The sequence below is a fragment of the Chenopodium album genome, chromosome 25, assembly GCF_948465745.1.
Source record: "Chenopodium album chromosome 25, dcCheAlbu1.1, whole genome shotgun sequence".
Classification (NCBI taxonomy): domain Eukaryota; kingdom Viridiplantae; phylum Streptophyta; class Magnoliopsida; order Caryophyllales; family Amaranthaceae; genus Chenopodium; species Chenopodium album.
In genome coordinates, this window is record NC_137858.1 from 5830394 (window position 1) to 5848638 (window position 18245).

The 18245-nt window shown below is 35.6% G+C and overlaps 2 protein-coding genes across 4 annotated transcripts; one reads left to right on the forward strand and one right to left on the reverse strand.

Moving 5' to 3' along the window:
- The first annotated feature begins 1627 nt into the window (after window positions 1–1627).
- LOC145613379 (serine/threonine-protein kinase D6PKL1-like) lies at window positions 1628–6044 on the forward strand. 3 transcript variants are annotated; one of them, XM_081668475.1, is made up of 4 exons: window positions 1628–1799; window positions 2080–2144; window positions 2966–4249; window positions 4936–6044. In XM_081668475.1, the coding sequence occupies exons 3-4, from the start codon at window positions 3015–3017 to the stop codon at window positions 5843–5845; spliced, it is 2145 nt and encodes a 714-aa protein (XP_081524601.1). In that variant the 5' UTR covers window positions 1628–1799; window positions 2080–2144; window positions 2966–3014; the 3' UTR covers window positions 5846–6044. The 3 variants fall into 3 exon arrangements, with proteins under 3 accessions (XP_081524601.1, XP_081524603.1, XP_081524602.1); XM_081668477.1 differs by having other exon boundaries at window positions 2080–2118; XM_081668476.1 differs by lacking the exon at window positions 1628–1799 and adding an exon at window positions 1873–1891.
- Window positions 6045–8105: 2061 nt separating this feature from the next.
- Window positions 8106–14222, reverse strand: LOC145613291 (nitrate regulatory gene2 protein-like). Its single transcript, XM_081668370.1, has 4 exons — window positions 12798–14222; window positions 12241–12425; window positions 10982–11202; window positions 8106–9200 (listed from the first exon to the last, which is right to left on the reverse strand). Exons 1-4 carry the CDS (start codon window positions 14089–14091, stop codon window positions 8417–8419), a joined length of 2484 nt encoding a protein of 827 aa, XP_081524496.1. The 5' UTR covers window positions 14092–14222; the 3' UTR covers window positions 8106–8416.
- Between the last annotated feature and the right edge of the window lie 4023 nt (window positions 14223–18245).

The window sequence follows — 18245 nt, forward strand, 5'->3', positions numbered from 1 at the left end:
AATCATAGTAAAGAATCAATAATAAGATAATAATTGAGAAACATTTGAAAAAATACAATTAGTGTAAAATATCAAATTAGTCTCTCATAATTTGGAAAAAATTGGATTCATTATACACGTACGTGAAGTTCATTATTGAGTGACAAATTTACATTGATGGTAAACTTATTTTTGTAGTACTTTGTATTATGCAAAGCAATTGTTTTCTTGTCATAATTTTTACTCCAAATATAACAAACCTATTTATGAATTTTTGCATGTTATGCATGAAACATTATACAGCCTTAAATTAACAGTAAATAACAAAAAATGAGAAACTTGGACATTGACATATCATATGACAATGCCTAACTGCACGCGACCGCGTCTCTTTGCTAGTGAGTATGACTTAAACAGGATAATTGTACTCTTCTTCAATTCCATGCTTCCATCCTACAGTTTTTGTAAAATTCTTAAAAAAAAAAAAATTTAAAAATTTTCCTTATTAATATTTTATGTATTTGGTCATTTACTGAGCACATTACATAATTAGGAGAATGAAATTGATGATTACCTAAGCAATCATTCTTTTAGACAACTATTGCAACAAGCTAGTAATAATTATACAAAATTAGGAAAGGTAATTTAATTAATTAAATGAAAATAGGTTAAATTGATAGAATGTTTTTAGAGGATGTACTCTTTAATCATGTAACAAAATAGGTGTATGTTAGTATGTAAGAATGTGAGGAAAAGGGATTCAAAGTGTGATTATATTGTATGAGTCTTTATATGTTTTGTTTTGGGACAGTTGTAACTTGTAAAAATGAATTGGATTGGTGGATAAGATTTGGGTTTCCCAAACCAATGGTTAATTGCCCCATACATTTGAGATTTATTGTGACAACTTTTAACTATTTATCTAAACAAGGTAAGGAGGTGACATGGAGTACAAATTGTTGCGTAAAGACATAATTAATACGGAGTATCATACTAAATACGAGTGTTATGAACCTCTATTCCTAAGTTCCCGTAATTTTTTTTATTCCTTAATTGTTTTCTTATGCATTTCATAGCTATGAAAAGTAATCATGTAATGATGTAGTTATAGTAACCAAGGCATCAAAATAATTCAATATCCTTTTCAAGACAATGAAATCTTATTGCCATAAAAGCATCTCCATTTTGTAATTTTGCAAAACATAAAGCCAATATAGAAAAAAATAATTCAAGCGGATGCAAAACAAGCCACGCTGATTGAACTCGGTCAATCAATCAATTTCCTCAACTAACACCGTACAACGATCTTAACTCTTAATCCAAATCCAAAACAATCCTTCCTCCATTGTTATCCAAAATTATATCATTACCGTTATTAACATATCACCACCAAAAATCACATTACTAGCCTAGCTCAATAGTTACTATCGAGCGGACTTGATTTCGTAACTGAGGATAACAAATTTAGTGACATATTATGAGTTCGGATGGTGATCGATGGAGAACAAGTTAGTCATATAGTCGAGTATCTCAACTCCTATCCCATTCCCTTCTCCCATAACATTGAGAAAGAAAGAGAGAGGAGGAGGAGTAATTATCTGTATGAAAAGAAGTGTAGCACAAAGAAGAAACATTAATGGGGTCCATCTACCCCACAATGGATGGAATTCCTTCCTTTTCTCATACTGGAATCACAATCACTGATCCCACTTCTCTTTCCTTTTTAACTTTCTCTCTCCTCCATTCTTGTGCTCTTAGAATCAACACATGACCACCTTCTCTCCCTTCTTTTGCAGCTCCCATGAAAAAACAAATCAAAGGTAAACATTTTATATTTATTATTATTAATAATTATTCCAAAAAAAAAAATTGATAAAGTTAAAGGAGCTTGTTTTGTATGTACTGTTTGAGTGTGAGTTTATAGCAGCAGTACCCAATACAATACACAACAACTTCAGCTTTTCCTTTTTCTTTGTTTATTTACATTCACATTTTTATTTTTCCCAATTTTCTCTTTCTTTTTTCTTTTAAGACTTGAATTCTTTCTCCAACTCTTCAAAGTTGGTTTTCTCTGAATTTATTTTCTCTAAATTTGTTCAGGAATTCAAGTGGGTTTCTGTAGATCCACATTTTGTGAAGGTAGCAGCATTTTGAAGGGTTTTGATGTATGCCCACTTCACTAATCATTGATTAAGCTTCATAATTTTGTTTAATATTTGCTAATTTTGAGTTTTTGTTTAATATAGTTTTCTGGGTTATTGGTTCTGGTTTTAGTTTTGTGTCAGCATTTTGGGTTTTTCACTGTATTCCCACTTCATCAATCAGAAATTAAGCTTGATTATTTTATTTAGTTTGTGCTAATTATGTGCATTTGTTTGATGGGTTTTTATTTTTGTTTGGTTGATGATGTATGTCCACTTCATTAATTTCTAATTGAGCTTGATAATATTGATTAGTTTCTGCTAATTTTGTGTATTTGTTTGATGGGGTTTTCTGGTTTTTCAAATTTGTGTCAGTATTTGGGTTTTTATTCCTTTTGTTTTGTGTGTAATTGAGTTGTGACCTAATGGAAGTATAATCAGAGAATCTGTCACTTTTTTCTTCTTTAGGGAATCATGGGTTTTGCTTTTTTTGCATAGATTGTTCTTTCTGCAGTGTGATATTCATAGTATATTATTATGTCATGATTGTGACTCAAGTTAAGTATTTGATGGCCTCCTACTATGTTGCTTTAATCTCTGTTCTTCTTTTCATATCGAAATTCAAAGTTCTAATGCTCTTATTAGATATGGATATGGTGGGTTCTGTATTGTGTGCATGGTTACTTCTCCCCGTATTTGTGTTTAAATATTTATCTGGCTTTTAGCATCACAAGTAATATTGCTAGTTTCCAACTTTTTAAGTATAGATGATTATGTCTAAATCTGGTCTTTTATGATAAAATTTTGTTTTGATGTTTTCATGGTAAAATTTTTGCTGTATGCAGAGCTGGTTTTGCGGTTGTAGCTGTTTGTGATGGTATTTGCTCATCCAATATGGAGAGGATCCCGGAATTGAAGTCACTTCCAGTTCACTTGTCTTCTGCTAGTGTGATAGTAGGGAATAAAGTTATTTCTGCTAGACAACAGTTGAATCGATCCAAGGGACGAGATGCTCAGGACTTGGATTTTCCTGTGCCTACGAGACCATGGAAGGGAAAAATATCCCTGCAAGAACAGGACGATCTGATGTTAGATGTAATCACATCGAATCATAGTGTTGATTCTGTTGATGATGGTGTTGGCTCAAGCTCCTTTTCAGGTGCTAGTCATCCTCCGGAACCTGTTGATACTGATTTGATGAGACCAGTGTATGTGCCAATCAGTCAGAAGAAGCCAGATGCTGGATCCTTGGTGAAGAGCATGTCTGTGAAGGGTCCTTTTATTGATGATCTTTCAATCCAGGCTCCTCCAAAGAAACCAATCCCAGCTGCTCTCTCTCCTACTGACAGCTTGGTGGAAGAACCAAATGACTTGAACACAATATCTTCTCCATTTCTGGTTCCTCGTGCTTCACAAAACACAGAAGCCTCTCTCCCTCCAGATAATGATGAAAAAGAATGTGTTTGGGATGCTTCATTGCCACCAAGTCCACTAAGTAGTGTTGATAGTTGTGTAGTTAGATCTATGAGCATTGCTAACAGTTGTGCAAGCACTTATAGGAGTGATGGCATTACCAGCGATGGAATGCTAAGCTTTGAAAGGAATTGTGAGAGTACAAAATGCAGTATTCGAGGCGGAGACTCTCTCGAAAGTGCCAAAACTAGTATGAGTCGAGCAAGTGATAGTAGTGGCCTCAGTGATGAAAGCAATTGGAGCAACCTTACTGGAAGTGCTAATAAGCCACACAAAGGGAATGATCCTAGATGGAAGGCTATCCTAGCCATCAGAGCTCGGGATGGAATCTTGGGTATGAGCCACTTTAGGCTACTCAAGAGGCTTGGTTGTGGTGACATTGGAAGTGTGTATTTGTCTGAGCTGAGTGGCACCCGTTGTTATTTTGCTATGAAGGTAATGGACAAAGCATCTCTTGCTGCTAGGAAGAAGTTGAGTAGAGCTCAAACAGAAAGAGAGATTCTGCAACTGCTTGATCATCCATTTTTACCGACTTTGTATACACATTTTGAGACTGACAGGTTTTCCTGTTTGGTCATGGAGTATTGTCCAGGAGGTGACCTTCACACCTTAAGACAACGTCAGCCAGGCAAACATTTTTCCGAGTATGCAGCAAGGTATGGCTCAAAACATAAACACAATTGTCGTGTGAATATTATATGGTTCTACTGCTTCCAGAATGATATTGTGCTATCTTTTTTGCTCCATATAACAACACTGTGCTGCTGGTATAATTCCTTGTAATTGTATTATTTAAAAGGCATTTATCCCCTTTCCCTCTTCTCTTTCTCTGCAAAAAATCCGCCAAGAGGTACCAGTGCTGTAAGCCTTCGCTATTTAGTGAAGTTTCTGTATAATCACTGGTTAGACTTTTCATAAAATCAATATCAGTGGTTGAGATGGATGGTTTTGAGATCCAGTGATTGTATGAGCTAATCTCAGAATTCAATGAAAACAATGCATATGGAGGGTTCTGATAACTAAATAACTTTTAATTAGAGTCTCTTTGAAGTATGCCTTCTTCTTTGGAAGATTACAGTGTTATGGATGTTGTGAGCTAGAATTAGTCTTCTCTTCTCTCACATCAAGGCATCTTTTCTACTTTCCCTGCATTGTTATTGCTTGTTCTGATGTCAGTTGAAGGGACTTGAATCATTTGATCAGTATATTATGCTTTCCACTATATTTGCAAAGTCTATCTTGCTCATGAAAATGATTAAGTTTCCGTGAGTAGAATGGTTCTTGTATTAATTTTTGGAGCCCCTTGTATCTTACTCCATTCCTTTTCCTCCATATCGTATAGGTTTTATGCTGCTGAAGTGTTGTTGGCTCTTGAGTATCTTCACATGCTTGGAGTTATCTACAGAGACTTGAAACCAGAAAATGTCTTGGTTCGTGATGACGGGCATATCATGCTTTCCGATTTTGACCTTTCCTTGCGTTGCACAGTCTCCCCAACCCTAGTAAAGAGTTCCTCTGATTCTGGCCCTCCAAATGCATTCTGTGTACAGCCAGCTTGTATTGAGCCTTCAGCAGTTTGCATCCAACCTGCGTGTTTCCTTCCTGGAATCTTTCCTAAGAAGAGCAAGAAAAAAACCAAACAACTAAAAAATGAGCCTGGATTTCTATCCAGAACTCTTCCTGAGCTCGTTGCTGAGCCAACCCAAGCCCGGTCCATGTCCTTTGTTGGAACCCACGAATACTTAGCCCCAGAAATTATCAAGGGAGAAGGCCACGGAAGTGCTGTTGACTGGTGGACATTTGGGGTTTTCTTGCACGAACTACTCTATGGAAAAACTCCCTTCAAGGGCTCAGGAAATCGTGCCACTCTCTTTAACGTTGTGGGGCAGCAACTGAAGTTTCCAGATGCTCCAGCAACAAGCTATGCAAGTCGAGATTTGATTAGAGGATTGCTTGTGAAAGAGCCTCAAAACAGACTTGGAGTAAAGAGGGGTGCCACCGAAATCAAGCAACACCCATTCTTCGAAGGGGTTAACTGGGCTCTGATACGCTGCAGCACACCTCCAGAGATACCAAGACCAATGGAGATGGAGTTGCCAGGTAAGTTTGGGCCGGTTGACACCGCAGGTGTAGGTGCAGGAGCAGGTGCAGGTATAGGAGCTGGTGTTGATGTTGGTAGTGTCAGTAAAAGAATGGCCAGTACCGACATGAAGCCAGGCGGCGGTAAATATTTGGACTTTGAATTCTTTTAGTGTAATGCATTCAGGACAAACTTTGGCAGTGTTTTGGTAGATCTTTGTATTGTCCTGTGAAAATTTGCACGCACATGTTTTGCTATGTGCATTTTGAGCACCTAGTTAGAAACATTCCAATTCCAATGCCAATCATCTGGAAATCTATATATTTTTTTCAATTAGATCATAGTACATCATCTAATGGCCAATATTATTAGATAACTACAGACTATCATAGTTTCATTTCTTTTCATCATCATGCTATGGTATCCTGCTGCACATGTTTTAGGTTAGAATAGATCAAGAACCCCAGATTCATGATAGTGATTCCACCTGAAAATTCAGGGTAAAATGGCGTCGCTTGATGTAATTATGGTTGTGAACCAGAAAAGCAATGGTATTTCTTGAATTTGGAAATGCATTATAAAATCACTCGTCAATTAGTATAATTAGTGATTAATTGTAAGTGTGTAACCATCAAATATGATCAGAAAAATCAATAATATTATAAGTTCATACAGAAGTCCAACAATGGGTTTGCACAACCAAATAACAAATTTATTACCAGAAAGAAAGTATATACCATGGTCAAATAGCTCAATCTTTAGAGTTTAAGATGCTCGGCCCACTGCCACACACTCACAGTAATATTGCAATACTTTTGCCGACCAGAAGTCCACAACTGCAAAACTATTATCATACTGGCCCTGTGGCCCAGCACCCCATTATAAGAAATATAAACTCCCCTCTACTTCCTACGAAGTATTTCATTTGAACTTTTCACATTATTCGTATATTTCGTACTTAACCAATTAGATGTTGGTGTAGTGGTGATTGAAACTACACTTGGTAGGGGAAACCTGTGTTCGATCCCTCGCAACAACAATTGGGACTGAAATCTAACCACCCAAAACTGATCCCGAATTCAAATTAGCCCCAAAACTGTGTAGAATTTTAATTTTGATGTAATTTATATTCTAAGTTTTATTTTTTTGAACTTATTAGAATTTAATTTAGTTGTAAGCTAATCTTGATAGCCCCTTTTCATATACTTAACTAAACACCCTTGAATTTCCTTATTTGAACTTACAAACACTTATCTAAACTTATCTTTCGAGACACAAGCGAGATTACCTTCCTTGGGGTGAATAGGTCAAGTTGATCACCAAAATGAAAGTTGACTAAAGTTGAGATTAATGTGATATGTGTGAATGCTAATGGAAGGTAATGTTACTAATTAAATCTTTTAGTGGAACTTAATGATGATCCACATAATTAGGAGAAAGATCCAGAAAATGAGTTGTGATGTCTTGATTGGATTAAAAAAAAAACTCTATTCATCCACAAACTGGTAAAGTAGCCAAGATTCTCCATATGCTTGGTCTCTTTTAACCAAGAAACAAACAAGACAAAATCCCATTATATATAAATGGATTGGAAATTTTTGTCAGTGGCTACTTTTCAGTTTAATTATTTAAATTAATTGAATTTCTAGAACAAGGGTAATTAAGATCCACCAACTACTGCATTCACAACATTGATGTTTCCTCACATTAAGCGTGCGGGTAATACTCTAGCCTATAGTGTTGCACGATGGGACACTAGAGATTGTAATGAACGTGTTTCTCTCGGTCCTTTTCCCCAAAGCTTGACATAACCTGCATCTTCTTTGGACCTTATTCCCTTAAATAGTGTCCAAACATTTTGCTCCATTTTTTGCATTCTTGTCGTTTTTCTCTGACATTCTGCATTCTGCATAATCCTTGGTTTTCGTATTCTTCCTTGATTTGGGTTGATTTTCATTCAACTCATATTATTCACATTTCACATTGTTTACCTCGTGCTTATATTAGAGTTAATTAAGCTGATAAATCATAGATTAATTGGGTGTAAGCGTGTACTTGTTCTGCTTGCTACGAACTATGTCTTCTTATGCAGTTAGTTTGCCTCTGTTGCTCATAAGCTGATATGAGGATGCGATTGCAAGCATGTTTGTTCATTTCCTACCGTGTATATCATTAGGTTGATATGTAAATCTACAGAATTGAATCTCATCTACATTGTTGTCCTTCGTGATGATCAAAGCAAGAAAATCTTCTTATTGCATCTTGATTTTCTGATGCTGCATTGGCCATTGGCCATCAGAGAGTTTGATTGGTGTATGAACACAACAAAAGTAGCCAGATTATTCTGACAAAATAAAACTATAATAAATTATAGAAGTCACAAGCCAATAAATTACAAGATAAATGATTGGTAGAGAAGTGGTAGTAGGACATTTATTGATTATAAAATATTGAATAATTTATGTAAATTCCCAGAAAAAACAAACATAATGTAAGCAATTTTCCTGTACAAAGAGAGAAATTTCTATCCCTCAACCAATATAAAGATGATGAACTTTCAAAATTCCACATATCTACAACAAAGAGCTACAGACAACAACCCTCCAGAAGGAGCAACAGGTAATGCTAAAGAAATGAAGGGCCACAGCCAAAAAAATTCCAAGCCCTCTCCAAGCTAAACTTACCTTAAATCCAAAAATTATCCCCCCAAAAGGCCGAAAGCGATATTAAGTGTTTCGTCTTTCTATTTGATGGCGTATGAGCGCGTACACACTGCTTCCAGTCCTTCCATGAATAGTAAGGAGAAACTTGTCAATGCCTGAAAAACTCCCGGCAAACCAGTCTGTATGTTGTTCAATGTCATTGCTCTAGTTACCTCCACTGCTTTAGCATGTTTCATCATCTCGTCTTCTACTCGCCTTTGGCAAGCTTGGAGCTCGGATTTTTTCTCGGACAGTGGATCACGTGCATCAAGTGCCTGCCCATTGTCGGGTCCATCCGGAAAATTAAGGCCTACCATGGAATATGAGTTATAATACTTCTTCTCAAGGTTTCTGACGGCCGTAGATTTCTTCTCAAGTTCTTTTGATATTGATTCTGTTCTCTTTTGGATCTTAAATTCCTCTGTCTGCTTCGCTGATATCACATGGACAACATTAACAAAGCTTTTCATGGCTTCTGAAGTGACAGTATCAGGAAGACGATCAAGTGCATTTTTCCACTCATCAAAAAAGGGATATGCATCTGAATGCTCCGGCATCATGTTAGCGGATTCATGGTCAACAGAAAGAAGGCTTAGCTTGAACCAACCATGAACAGAATGGACGAAGTCCCGTTGGAATTTAATAAGGCGACAGAAACTCGAGTGCCAGGCAGAGACAGCTGATTCTAAGTCCCGAGTTGCTTGCCGATGGAGTTCAGAGGTTGATTCCCCTTTCGCTATACGGTTTATCAAACCACGTACTTGCTGAACAATTTGGTTCTGAACTTCATGGAACTGGTTCATTGATCTCCACATGTACATCATCCTGCATTCAGCGAAGTGGGTTTGTGTAAGCACAACATATTAATATCAAACCACTTTAATGAACTTAACTTGCCAGAGCTACAGAAAAGAAAGACCATAACATTTCAAGGAAGTGAGCTCCTTATGCCCCCCCAAGGCAAAGTAAAGTCAATAGTGTCAAGGATCATACCTTACAAAGCATTGAATACAGAGAACACCAGCTAAGACCATATTGCAATACGTGCAACTACAGCACTACGAGTATCAATATTCAGGTAATAATTTACAAGTTTTAATCAAAGACTTTGTAAAAGAATTACATCCATGCAGATCTAAACCAGTACAGTAAGCTAGTGAAGTTCTAAAGTTTAGCAGGCAAGCATGGTCTTTAAAGAAGAAAGGGACAGCAAACAGAGTCAACAAACAGTCTACGAGCTTTAATTTGAATTAAAAAATAATTCCCACTTAATTCTAGTGATAAATTTTCTATCATAGCTAATCCTTTTAGTGTCTTGTAGCAACTGCCACTAATCTGCAATGGTAACCTATCTATGCAGGAGCCTCAACTGATCTAATGGGAAAACAATCCAAACTTTTCACCAGATACCCTAATCTATCCTTACAATCCATCTACTCAAACTGGTTAGTTCCCGTGTTGAAGTTTAACGAGCCACACCAACCACCAGGGTCGATGTCATAATTGTCAATGATATGCACAACTACATTGATAGATCCAATGACAATCATGCTAAAGTGCAAACTAATTAAAAATCTGCATATCTATACTCATTATTGGCTCATGACAATCAGGGACCTACAGTGCAATTTTTCTAAAAAAACATCAATGATCAATATAAAATCCATCCCAATTACCAATCTGCTCAAACATTACAAAAAAGTACTGAATGATCAATACTTATGACACAAGATTATACTCTAATTTAATCCAGATCTCATTATTACTATTAACTAGGTCCCATAAATATAAAGCAAGATACCAACAACAGTCACCTTCAACCAAATTAAATCGTTTCTAGATTGGCTAGGAAAAAACAAGGGTGGGCCCAGACACAATAAAAACAATCTACCAAATGCCACAACATAAATCATATCATGAAAGAACTTGTATTTAAGCCTAAAAGGACCATGTTATGAATGAACTAATTGTTAGGAAGCGGCCCAATAGGACAACAGGACACCTATTACTACAAGATGGTTGCAAGTTGCAAGAGCACATGGTTTATTTTCTGTAGTTTTTCCATGCCACTTGCCTTGACAATTCCACTCCCCCCATTTTTTTTCCTTTCACACTTGGTAGGAAACAAGATGAATTGTTCCCTCTAATGACATTCTATGTCAGGCAGGAACCGGAATCAGTATGAAATAATGCAGGAATATAGTGAATCGGATGAACAAACTATCAAACTCCACAAATTTTGACGAGGAAGCTTAAATCTAATTTCTCTATTAATTTTCAACCTACCAGGGAAGTGCAAGGTTGTACCCTAATACTAATGGAGCAGAGATTCCAATTTTCAAATCCACTAGAAGGCTCAATATGAATGCGTCTGCACAATGGCATGAAAGTTACGGATAAGTAAAGGCTGATCCAAGGAGAGCAGATAAAATGATTATGAAACGAATCTGTTCCTGATAAAGATTCTAAATCAGTAACGTGGCACAGTAGGTATACTAGGTAGTAAATTAACTAATTAAGCCATAATACAACACTCATTCTGGATCAATATAAACAAATTAAATGTTTTTAAGCAGCAATACAATTGTCAATTACATAATACTTACCCATGACAAAGTTCAACGAGTTGTGGGATAAGATCACTGTCCCTTAGTCCAACAATGGCAGACGATGTTGTATTGACAGCTTGTGAAGTCACAATAATTAGAGATTGCAGTCTCTTAATTGAAGTCTTTGTTTTGTCCAACTTGACCTCATCACCTTTGTATTCCTGACTCTGAAGCGTTGCCAATTTCTTCTCATGCTCAATCTTCACACTTTCTCTAGCCTGCAGCTCATTCACAGCAATAATTAGAATTGCATCCAAAACTAAAAAAACAATCTTAACTCAGCATTAACTTCATGAAGTAAAAATTGGGAGTTACAAACAAAAATAAAAAAAATACGAAGTATATAACTCAGGAAAAAGTCTTCTCAATGTTCTTATAGCATGTTTATATTGAGATTATCTGCATCATCATAATTTATAATTAACCACGCCAAATAAGCAATGACGACTGAATACTGATAGCATTTGAACACAATGCAGGTCTCCACATTCCACCACTTTTTCCCTTCTCTACCCTCTTCTCATCCTCAAAAACATTGGCACGGATGGTTGGAAATGATCCACAATGAGATGCATCTAGGTAACAATCTAGCAACAAGATCCCCGTCAACCAAATAGCTCATAATCATGACTCACCTTTATTCTCTTAGCGTGTTAAACAACAATAAGTCTAAAAGTCATACTTCCCCTGTGTCTCTCTGACTGTCCTAATTGGCACATTTGCGTATCAAGAGAAAACCAATTAAATGCCATAATGTGTTTTACAGGCAAAGTGAAAATTGAAATTGGGACAGATAACTTGGAACCAACCTAAAAAAATAAAGTAGAACCATCTCAAAACTGGAGGGAGTATCAATTTCTTTCTACGAGAGTCTCCAAAATGGAAGGGACCATTGCCTAATAGAGTTAACTAATAAAAAAGGTATGGTACACAGCATACAAAAAATATAGATGCAAAACTAGGATAAGCACTCCCATCTTAATCACTTTGTTTAGCTTGAAAGTGAAAACAACTGTAAGACAATTCGCTGGGATCAGAAAATGGGTACTTTAAGAAAAGTGGGATCTCGAAATGTCAATATCAAAAATCACTGGCCATGTTAACCCGTTCACTCTCTCAACCAGGGATCCACACAAGAAAGAAAGCAAGCATTTACAGGTAAATTCTCACCTTGTAGGAGCTTTATCAAAAAGCCAGAAAAAAGGGCAAAGATAAAGATAGATGTACAATTGTTCAATAAAGCAATATATCATCACCTTGACTTCTTCATAAAGCTTCTTTTCCCACGCCAGAAGGCGTTCCAATGTAGAGCAAAGACTCTTAGAACCTCCGGTTGCTTCCAACGCAGTGGTATCAAGCCGATACTTCACAGCCAATGGAGGCTTTGAAGTCCAGCTCGAGCTTAAGGTACTCAACACCCCGCTTGAATGATATACAGTTTCTGCAACACCCAACAACAACAAATATAAATGCCCAAATCCATACAACATATCCGAAAAACGGACTGATTCAAATTATAAAGCACCAATAGTCATCTTATCCACCATCCTACAATTCTACTCTATCCAATCCAACAAACTACTAAAACACTAAATATCCCCAATTCTAATTATCCCAAATTGAATCAAATATACTTCAGATCACAGACAATAGTATGATTCTAAAGTAAAAGATGCCAAATTATACAATGAACATGTGTAAAAATGGTTCAAACTACTTACACATTGGATCACAAGAAATCACAAGTAACAATTATAATAATCTTCAAACAAAATTAAAGAACATAAAGATGCTAAAAATTGAATGAACATACTCTTTAATTGTCGAAAACTGCGATCAAGCTGAGCTCTACCAGTCTCTAACATCTCAGAAACCTGATCACCAGCAGCAGCAGCTTTATCAAAATACTCCTTAAGAGAAGCAACAATCTCCTGAAGATCCTTATGCCTTACAACAATCCTCATCTCTTCACTCCCACAAACTTCTCTCCCATTATTCTTCCAACTCCTCGACGACGAAGCTCCGTCCTCAGATCGCTCCTCCACCTTCTTCAATGGCGGAGCCATCCCCATCCCCATCCCCATCCCCACGGGCTCGCTCCGAACCGAGGAAGACCCGAAATGGGACCGGGTTCGAAGCTCGGAAAACTCTGATCTTGTCTCCCTTTCATCATCCCCATCTCCATCAATATCCCCATCATCTTCCTCCTCATCAACATCGTCTGAATCAGATGAATTTGAACTGTAATGATCACCCCACTCACTGCAATGAACTTCCTCCCTTTCCCTCTCACTCTCTCTTTCTCTCTCCTCCCTTTCCTCCACCCCACCACCCAAATGACGGTTCTGCCCTTGCTGGTTGAAACCCTGCAATTCACGGTGATTGTAGTGGCTCGAAACGGTGTCGCTTTTAGCAGAAGAAGGGTGGAAGAATTCCGAACCAGGAGGAGAAGGAGGAGGGTCGAAATTATCCCAATTCCAAACGGAAGAAGCCTGAGAAGGGGTAGAAGCGTAATTATAATTAGGAACACCGACATAGGTAGTCTCCATTTCTCCCGGAAAATCGAATTTTCCGGCGAATGATTTAGGAGTTGAAGAAGAAACACTAGAATCCGACAAAATATGGGGCAATTTCGGACCCCTTTTTACCCTCCCTTTTTCAACAATATTACCAGATTTAACACTCGAATCAGACAAAATATGGGGCACTTTCGAGCTCCCAATCGTCGGAGAAAACTCCGGCGGAGGTGGCGGCGGTTGCGCAACCGGAGAATAGGGGACAGTTTTGATCGGAGGAGGATGTTTAGGGAGATGGGTAGCAGAAGAATTGGAGGAGAGAGAAAATGGCGATTTGGGTATTGAAGGAATTCGATTGTTCTGAGAATGGTTGAGGAGAACAGAAGGGGTTGAAGGGGAGACGACGAGGAGGGGTTCGCCGGCGGCGAAGTCGGTGAGAGCATCGCCGGTGACGCGGAGCGAGCGGCAGTAGTCGGCGTGTGCGGCGGCGAGGTGGTGGCGGGCGAAGACGGCGTCCTTGATGAGTCGCCGGCGTTCTTTGCAGCGGCGAACAGTGTCTTCGTTGTCGAGTTTTGAAGCTGTGCAGCCCATTTTAATGGCGGTTTTAGAGAGAGAAAGTGGAGGAGAGAGAAAGGGTGTTAGTAATGGCGGTTTTGGAGTGATTTCATGGTGGTTTTGGTTTTAGAGAGAGAAAGTGAGGAGAGAGAAAGGACGGTTGAAGAAGGAAGGAAGAAGAAGAAGAAGAGTGGAGTGTAGTGTAGTGTAGTACAGAGTAGAGAGTAGCTTACTGGTAATAAGAGATAACTGTTGCCTTTTTCTTTTTAATATTTTTTTATTTTTAAGAAAATATAGTTGTATTTATGTCTTAATTTTATTTTTTATTTATTTATTTTTGATAGGACGTGTCTTAATTGACTTTTCTATACGAGTATAAAGAAAAATACAAAAGAAAATGGGGGTGAAAAAAAAAAAGATAGATGAGGAAGAAGAAAAGGGCAAAGGTGATAAACTTTTGTCATAGCTTTAATTATGTGGTTAGTTGTGAGTGATTATGGGAATTTAGAGTTTTATAGAATGGGAGGGAAATTATAATTGAAAGTTTGTTAATGTTGTTGAAATGTTGAATTTGTTAGTATTTGTAAAGAATTTTGAAAAAAAAATGAAGTTTTAATTTATTGTCTAAAAATTTTGGAGTATCCAAAGTGAAAACTATACAGAGTAGCTAGCAACCTTTGTGACTTCTCTTACAAATTGTAATTGTCGACAATATTTGACCTCCATGATATCTATAAACTTGAGCCAACGGACCAAGTCACCAACGCCTACATTTAGTAAAAATGTTTTTTTAATTGAGTGATTTTCAAAAGTATTTTATAATATAACAATTTATTTTATGTGCAAATAAGTCACAAGGACATTACAAATTACAAATCGGGACATGAGATTTCAAATTTGATCATTTGAACCTATCACTTGAAGTATACAAACCCTCAATCTTTGCCATTAGGCTTAGACATCATCGGTGATTCATGTCATACTAATGGAGTAATATTTCTACCTTCCTCAAATATCCTTCTCTTTTAAGCCTCATATTAAAGTAAACTTTGTAAAAAAAGAAGAAAAAGAAATTCTAAAAATACGCTTTTCCTCGCTCAAAAAACACAAAAGCAAATACTTTTTCGAAACCCTTCAAAAAAAAAAAAAAAAAAAAAAAAAAAAAAAAAAAAAAAAAACTTTTTCGAAAAATACAATTAGATGCACGTAGCCTTGTTGTACATCACCATTTTTTCCAAGGGAATACACTTTTCTATTTACTTTTTTTACATTTTAGCACAGTAGTTTCCTCCAACTTTCCTTTTTACAATTTAAAAATTCAACAAAATTAATTTAATTAATCAACTAAATTAAGCGATTAAGCTAAGGACGTGAAGAAGACACGCGAGTTAATTAACAGAATAATAATATTTTTAAGGGTAATGCTATATGTAGCCCTAAGGGCTATATATAAGCATTAAATATACTCTAGAAAATTGTATAAAATTAGGAATTCATGACAAGAACACGCGTAAATCAGTGTAATTAGTGTTTATATTTTCATGATTTCCTAACTTTTTACGGTTTTCTAGTGTAAATTTAATGCTTATATGTAGCCCTAAGGGCTATATATAGCATTTTCCTATTTTTAATACTCTATGCACTAATTAATTTGGAACATATTGTTGCTTATATTTCACCTAATCAGAGACGACAGTCTTTGATTAAATTAATAATTATGTAGTAGTAAGGTAAAGATAATTTATACCTTTATAAAATTTGGTCGGCAATAGTTAATTAATGGTTAATGATATAGTGCAGATTTTATCATAGTAAAATAATTATAGTATAGGGTTGAGTTATCAGTTATGGAAGGCTGTTTGTAGCCTGTTGGTTTGTATAAAAAGATGATTCTCCTACGAAGGCTGTCTTTTGTTTGTATATTATAGGAATTTTTATTTTAATTTAAAGGTTCCATCTTTGCTAATATTTTGCATTCGGTATATGTCGAGTCCTTATCGTAAATTGAAAATTTATGTAAGGACTCAACATATACCTATTTTATGATCGACATTTTCATAAAATGAAATTAATGTTGCTATTCGAGACTTTGAGTACAAAATATAAGCATGCGAATATGTGACGAATGAATAAGAAAAATGATCGTACGAGGGGTCTTCAGAGATAAGTTGTTAGAGTTAATATACTAACTTATGTTGAGGATGTTAAGTGTTTGAATCAGCTAGTGAGCGAGGTACCCAAGCTTAATCAAAATCTCAAGTTCAAGACCTTAGACTTGAGAACACCTATTTCGACTAGAATCCAGATTAGTCAGTGTCTAATATGCTCTAAATTACCTAGATTTTTGCTTTTTTTTTTTTTTTTTTTTTTTTTTTTTTTTTTTTTTTTGAAAAAAAGTTGTTTTTGAGGACAAAACAAATGTTTGTTGGGCAGTGCAATTGAACCCAGGTTCTGGGTTATCTATGGCAGCATGGAAAAGAACACCAAAGCCCTTTTCAAACTACATTTTTACAGGGAAGACTATTCAATGGCTACAATAAAATTGTAGCTATTGTAATTAGTTTTAATCTTGGCCCTATATTTTTAAATGTTCAATCTTGTTCATTCATCCAGTTGAATGACTTTAATTTTAAATAGAAATGAAAAAAGAAAAAGAAAAAAAAAACAGTTTTTAATTTTAAATTAAAAAAAAAACAGTTACTAAAACAAAAATTCTGAACATTGCCATTGATGCATATTCGATCTGCAATATCTAAGCTCAAATGATTGTCCATCTCCATTAAAATTAAACATTTGATCATAGTTTATTAACAATAACCTATCTACCGCATTATACATTACAAGGTCCATATTTTTTTCATCATTTTTATCAAAAAATAAATCATCCTCCATTAAAAACAACCCAGAAAAAGGGAGAGAAAAAGAAGAAGATGATAAAAAGTTATGAAATTTGTCTCTAGTTTTCAAGAAACCAATCAATTGACATTAAAGATTTTAAAAAAATAAATTGATTCCATATCCTTCGACCAAATTCTAACATTTAATTAAAAGTTGATTTTTTTTTATTTTTTTTTTAATTTTTTTTTTGGTAGTTAATAAGGTGTACTTTAAAGTCAACTAAATGGATGGATAAGATGAATTTTATAAATTGAAGGGTTGTGATTCACTAATTACAATGATCACAATTTTATTGTAGCCATTTGAAAACTATCCTTTTTACAATAGTAGTTTATTTAATTAGTGCTTAATTAAGCTACACGCTTGTGTTATTTAGTGTACCTATACGATAGGGACATATGAACATTCGGTCCAAATTAAATTAAAATACATTAAAAAGGTTTTAGAAGCCAAATTTTGGGAGGTATATCAAGAAAGCCTACAATTATATATTTATATTGGATAAATCGATAAATCCATAGCGTATGGAGTTATGGGATTGTAATTAAGACATTACATGCCAAACTTTCCAACAATCCATTTTTCTAAAAAAATTTATCCTATTTTTGAGAGAAATTCATTTATTAATTACGTAAAAAATTAAAAGATTGATCAAAACATTGAGTTGTGTGTTAACTTAAGACATTGATAAAAGTTGTAGTACTCACTATAAGAACACTTCATATAATGTTAAATTCATGCTGTACTAAAAATTTAAGAAGTGATTTCAAGTACTTCACAATACGTGCTATGTTGTTATAGTTATTTCATACGAAGTATAAAGTAATATGGTGTATTTCTTTAAGAGAGAATCACGAAAGACAAATGTTACGAAGTTTTGTAATAAATACCGAGTAACGTAGTAGACGTAACAAACTTGTCAATCTCCAGCACCGAGCAAGGAGCAATCCTAAACGTCACGTCCTCCATGCAGTGCAACAGCAAAATGGTTGTGAAGCATAAATTAGTGACACACCTCATTGTAAATTTTGTAATTGTAATTGTAATTTCAAGATTAAAGTAATTCTGTGGCTATTTTTCCTCTTTTAGCATCGAATAACTAGTTTCCTTTTTGAGGAAAAAGAATGAAAAAAAAAAAGAATCAAAAGAAGTGACGGGAGATTAGAAAAGAGAACACCATTAGATGTCCCAAAACCCTAAAAGATCAGTACTATTGTGACAAACGAATCGAGAACATATACTTCTACAATATTCCAAGCATATGATAGAATTTGCAGCTGAATATTAACAAC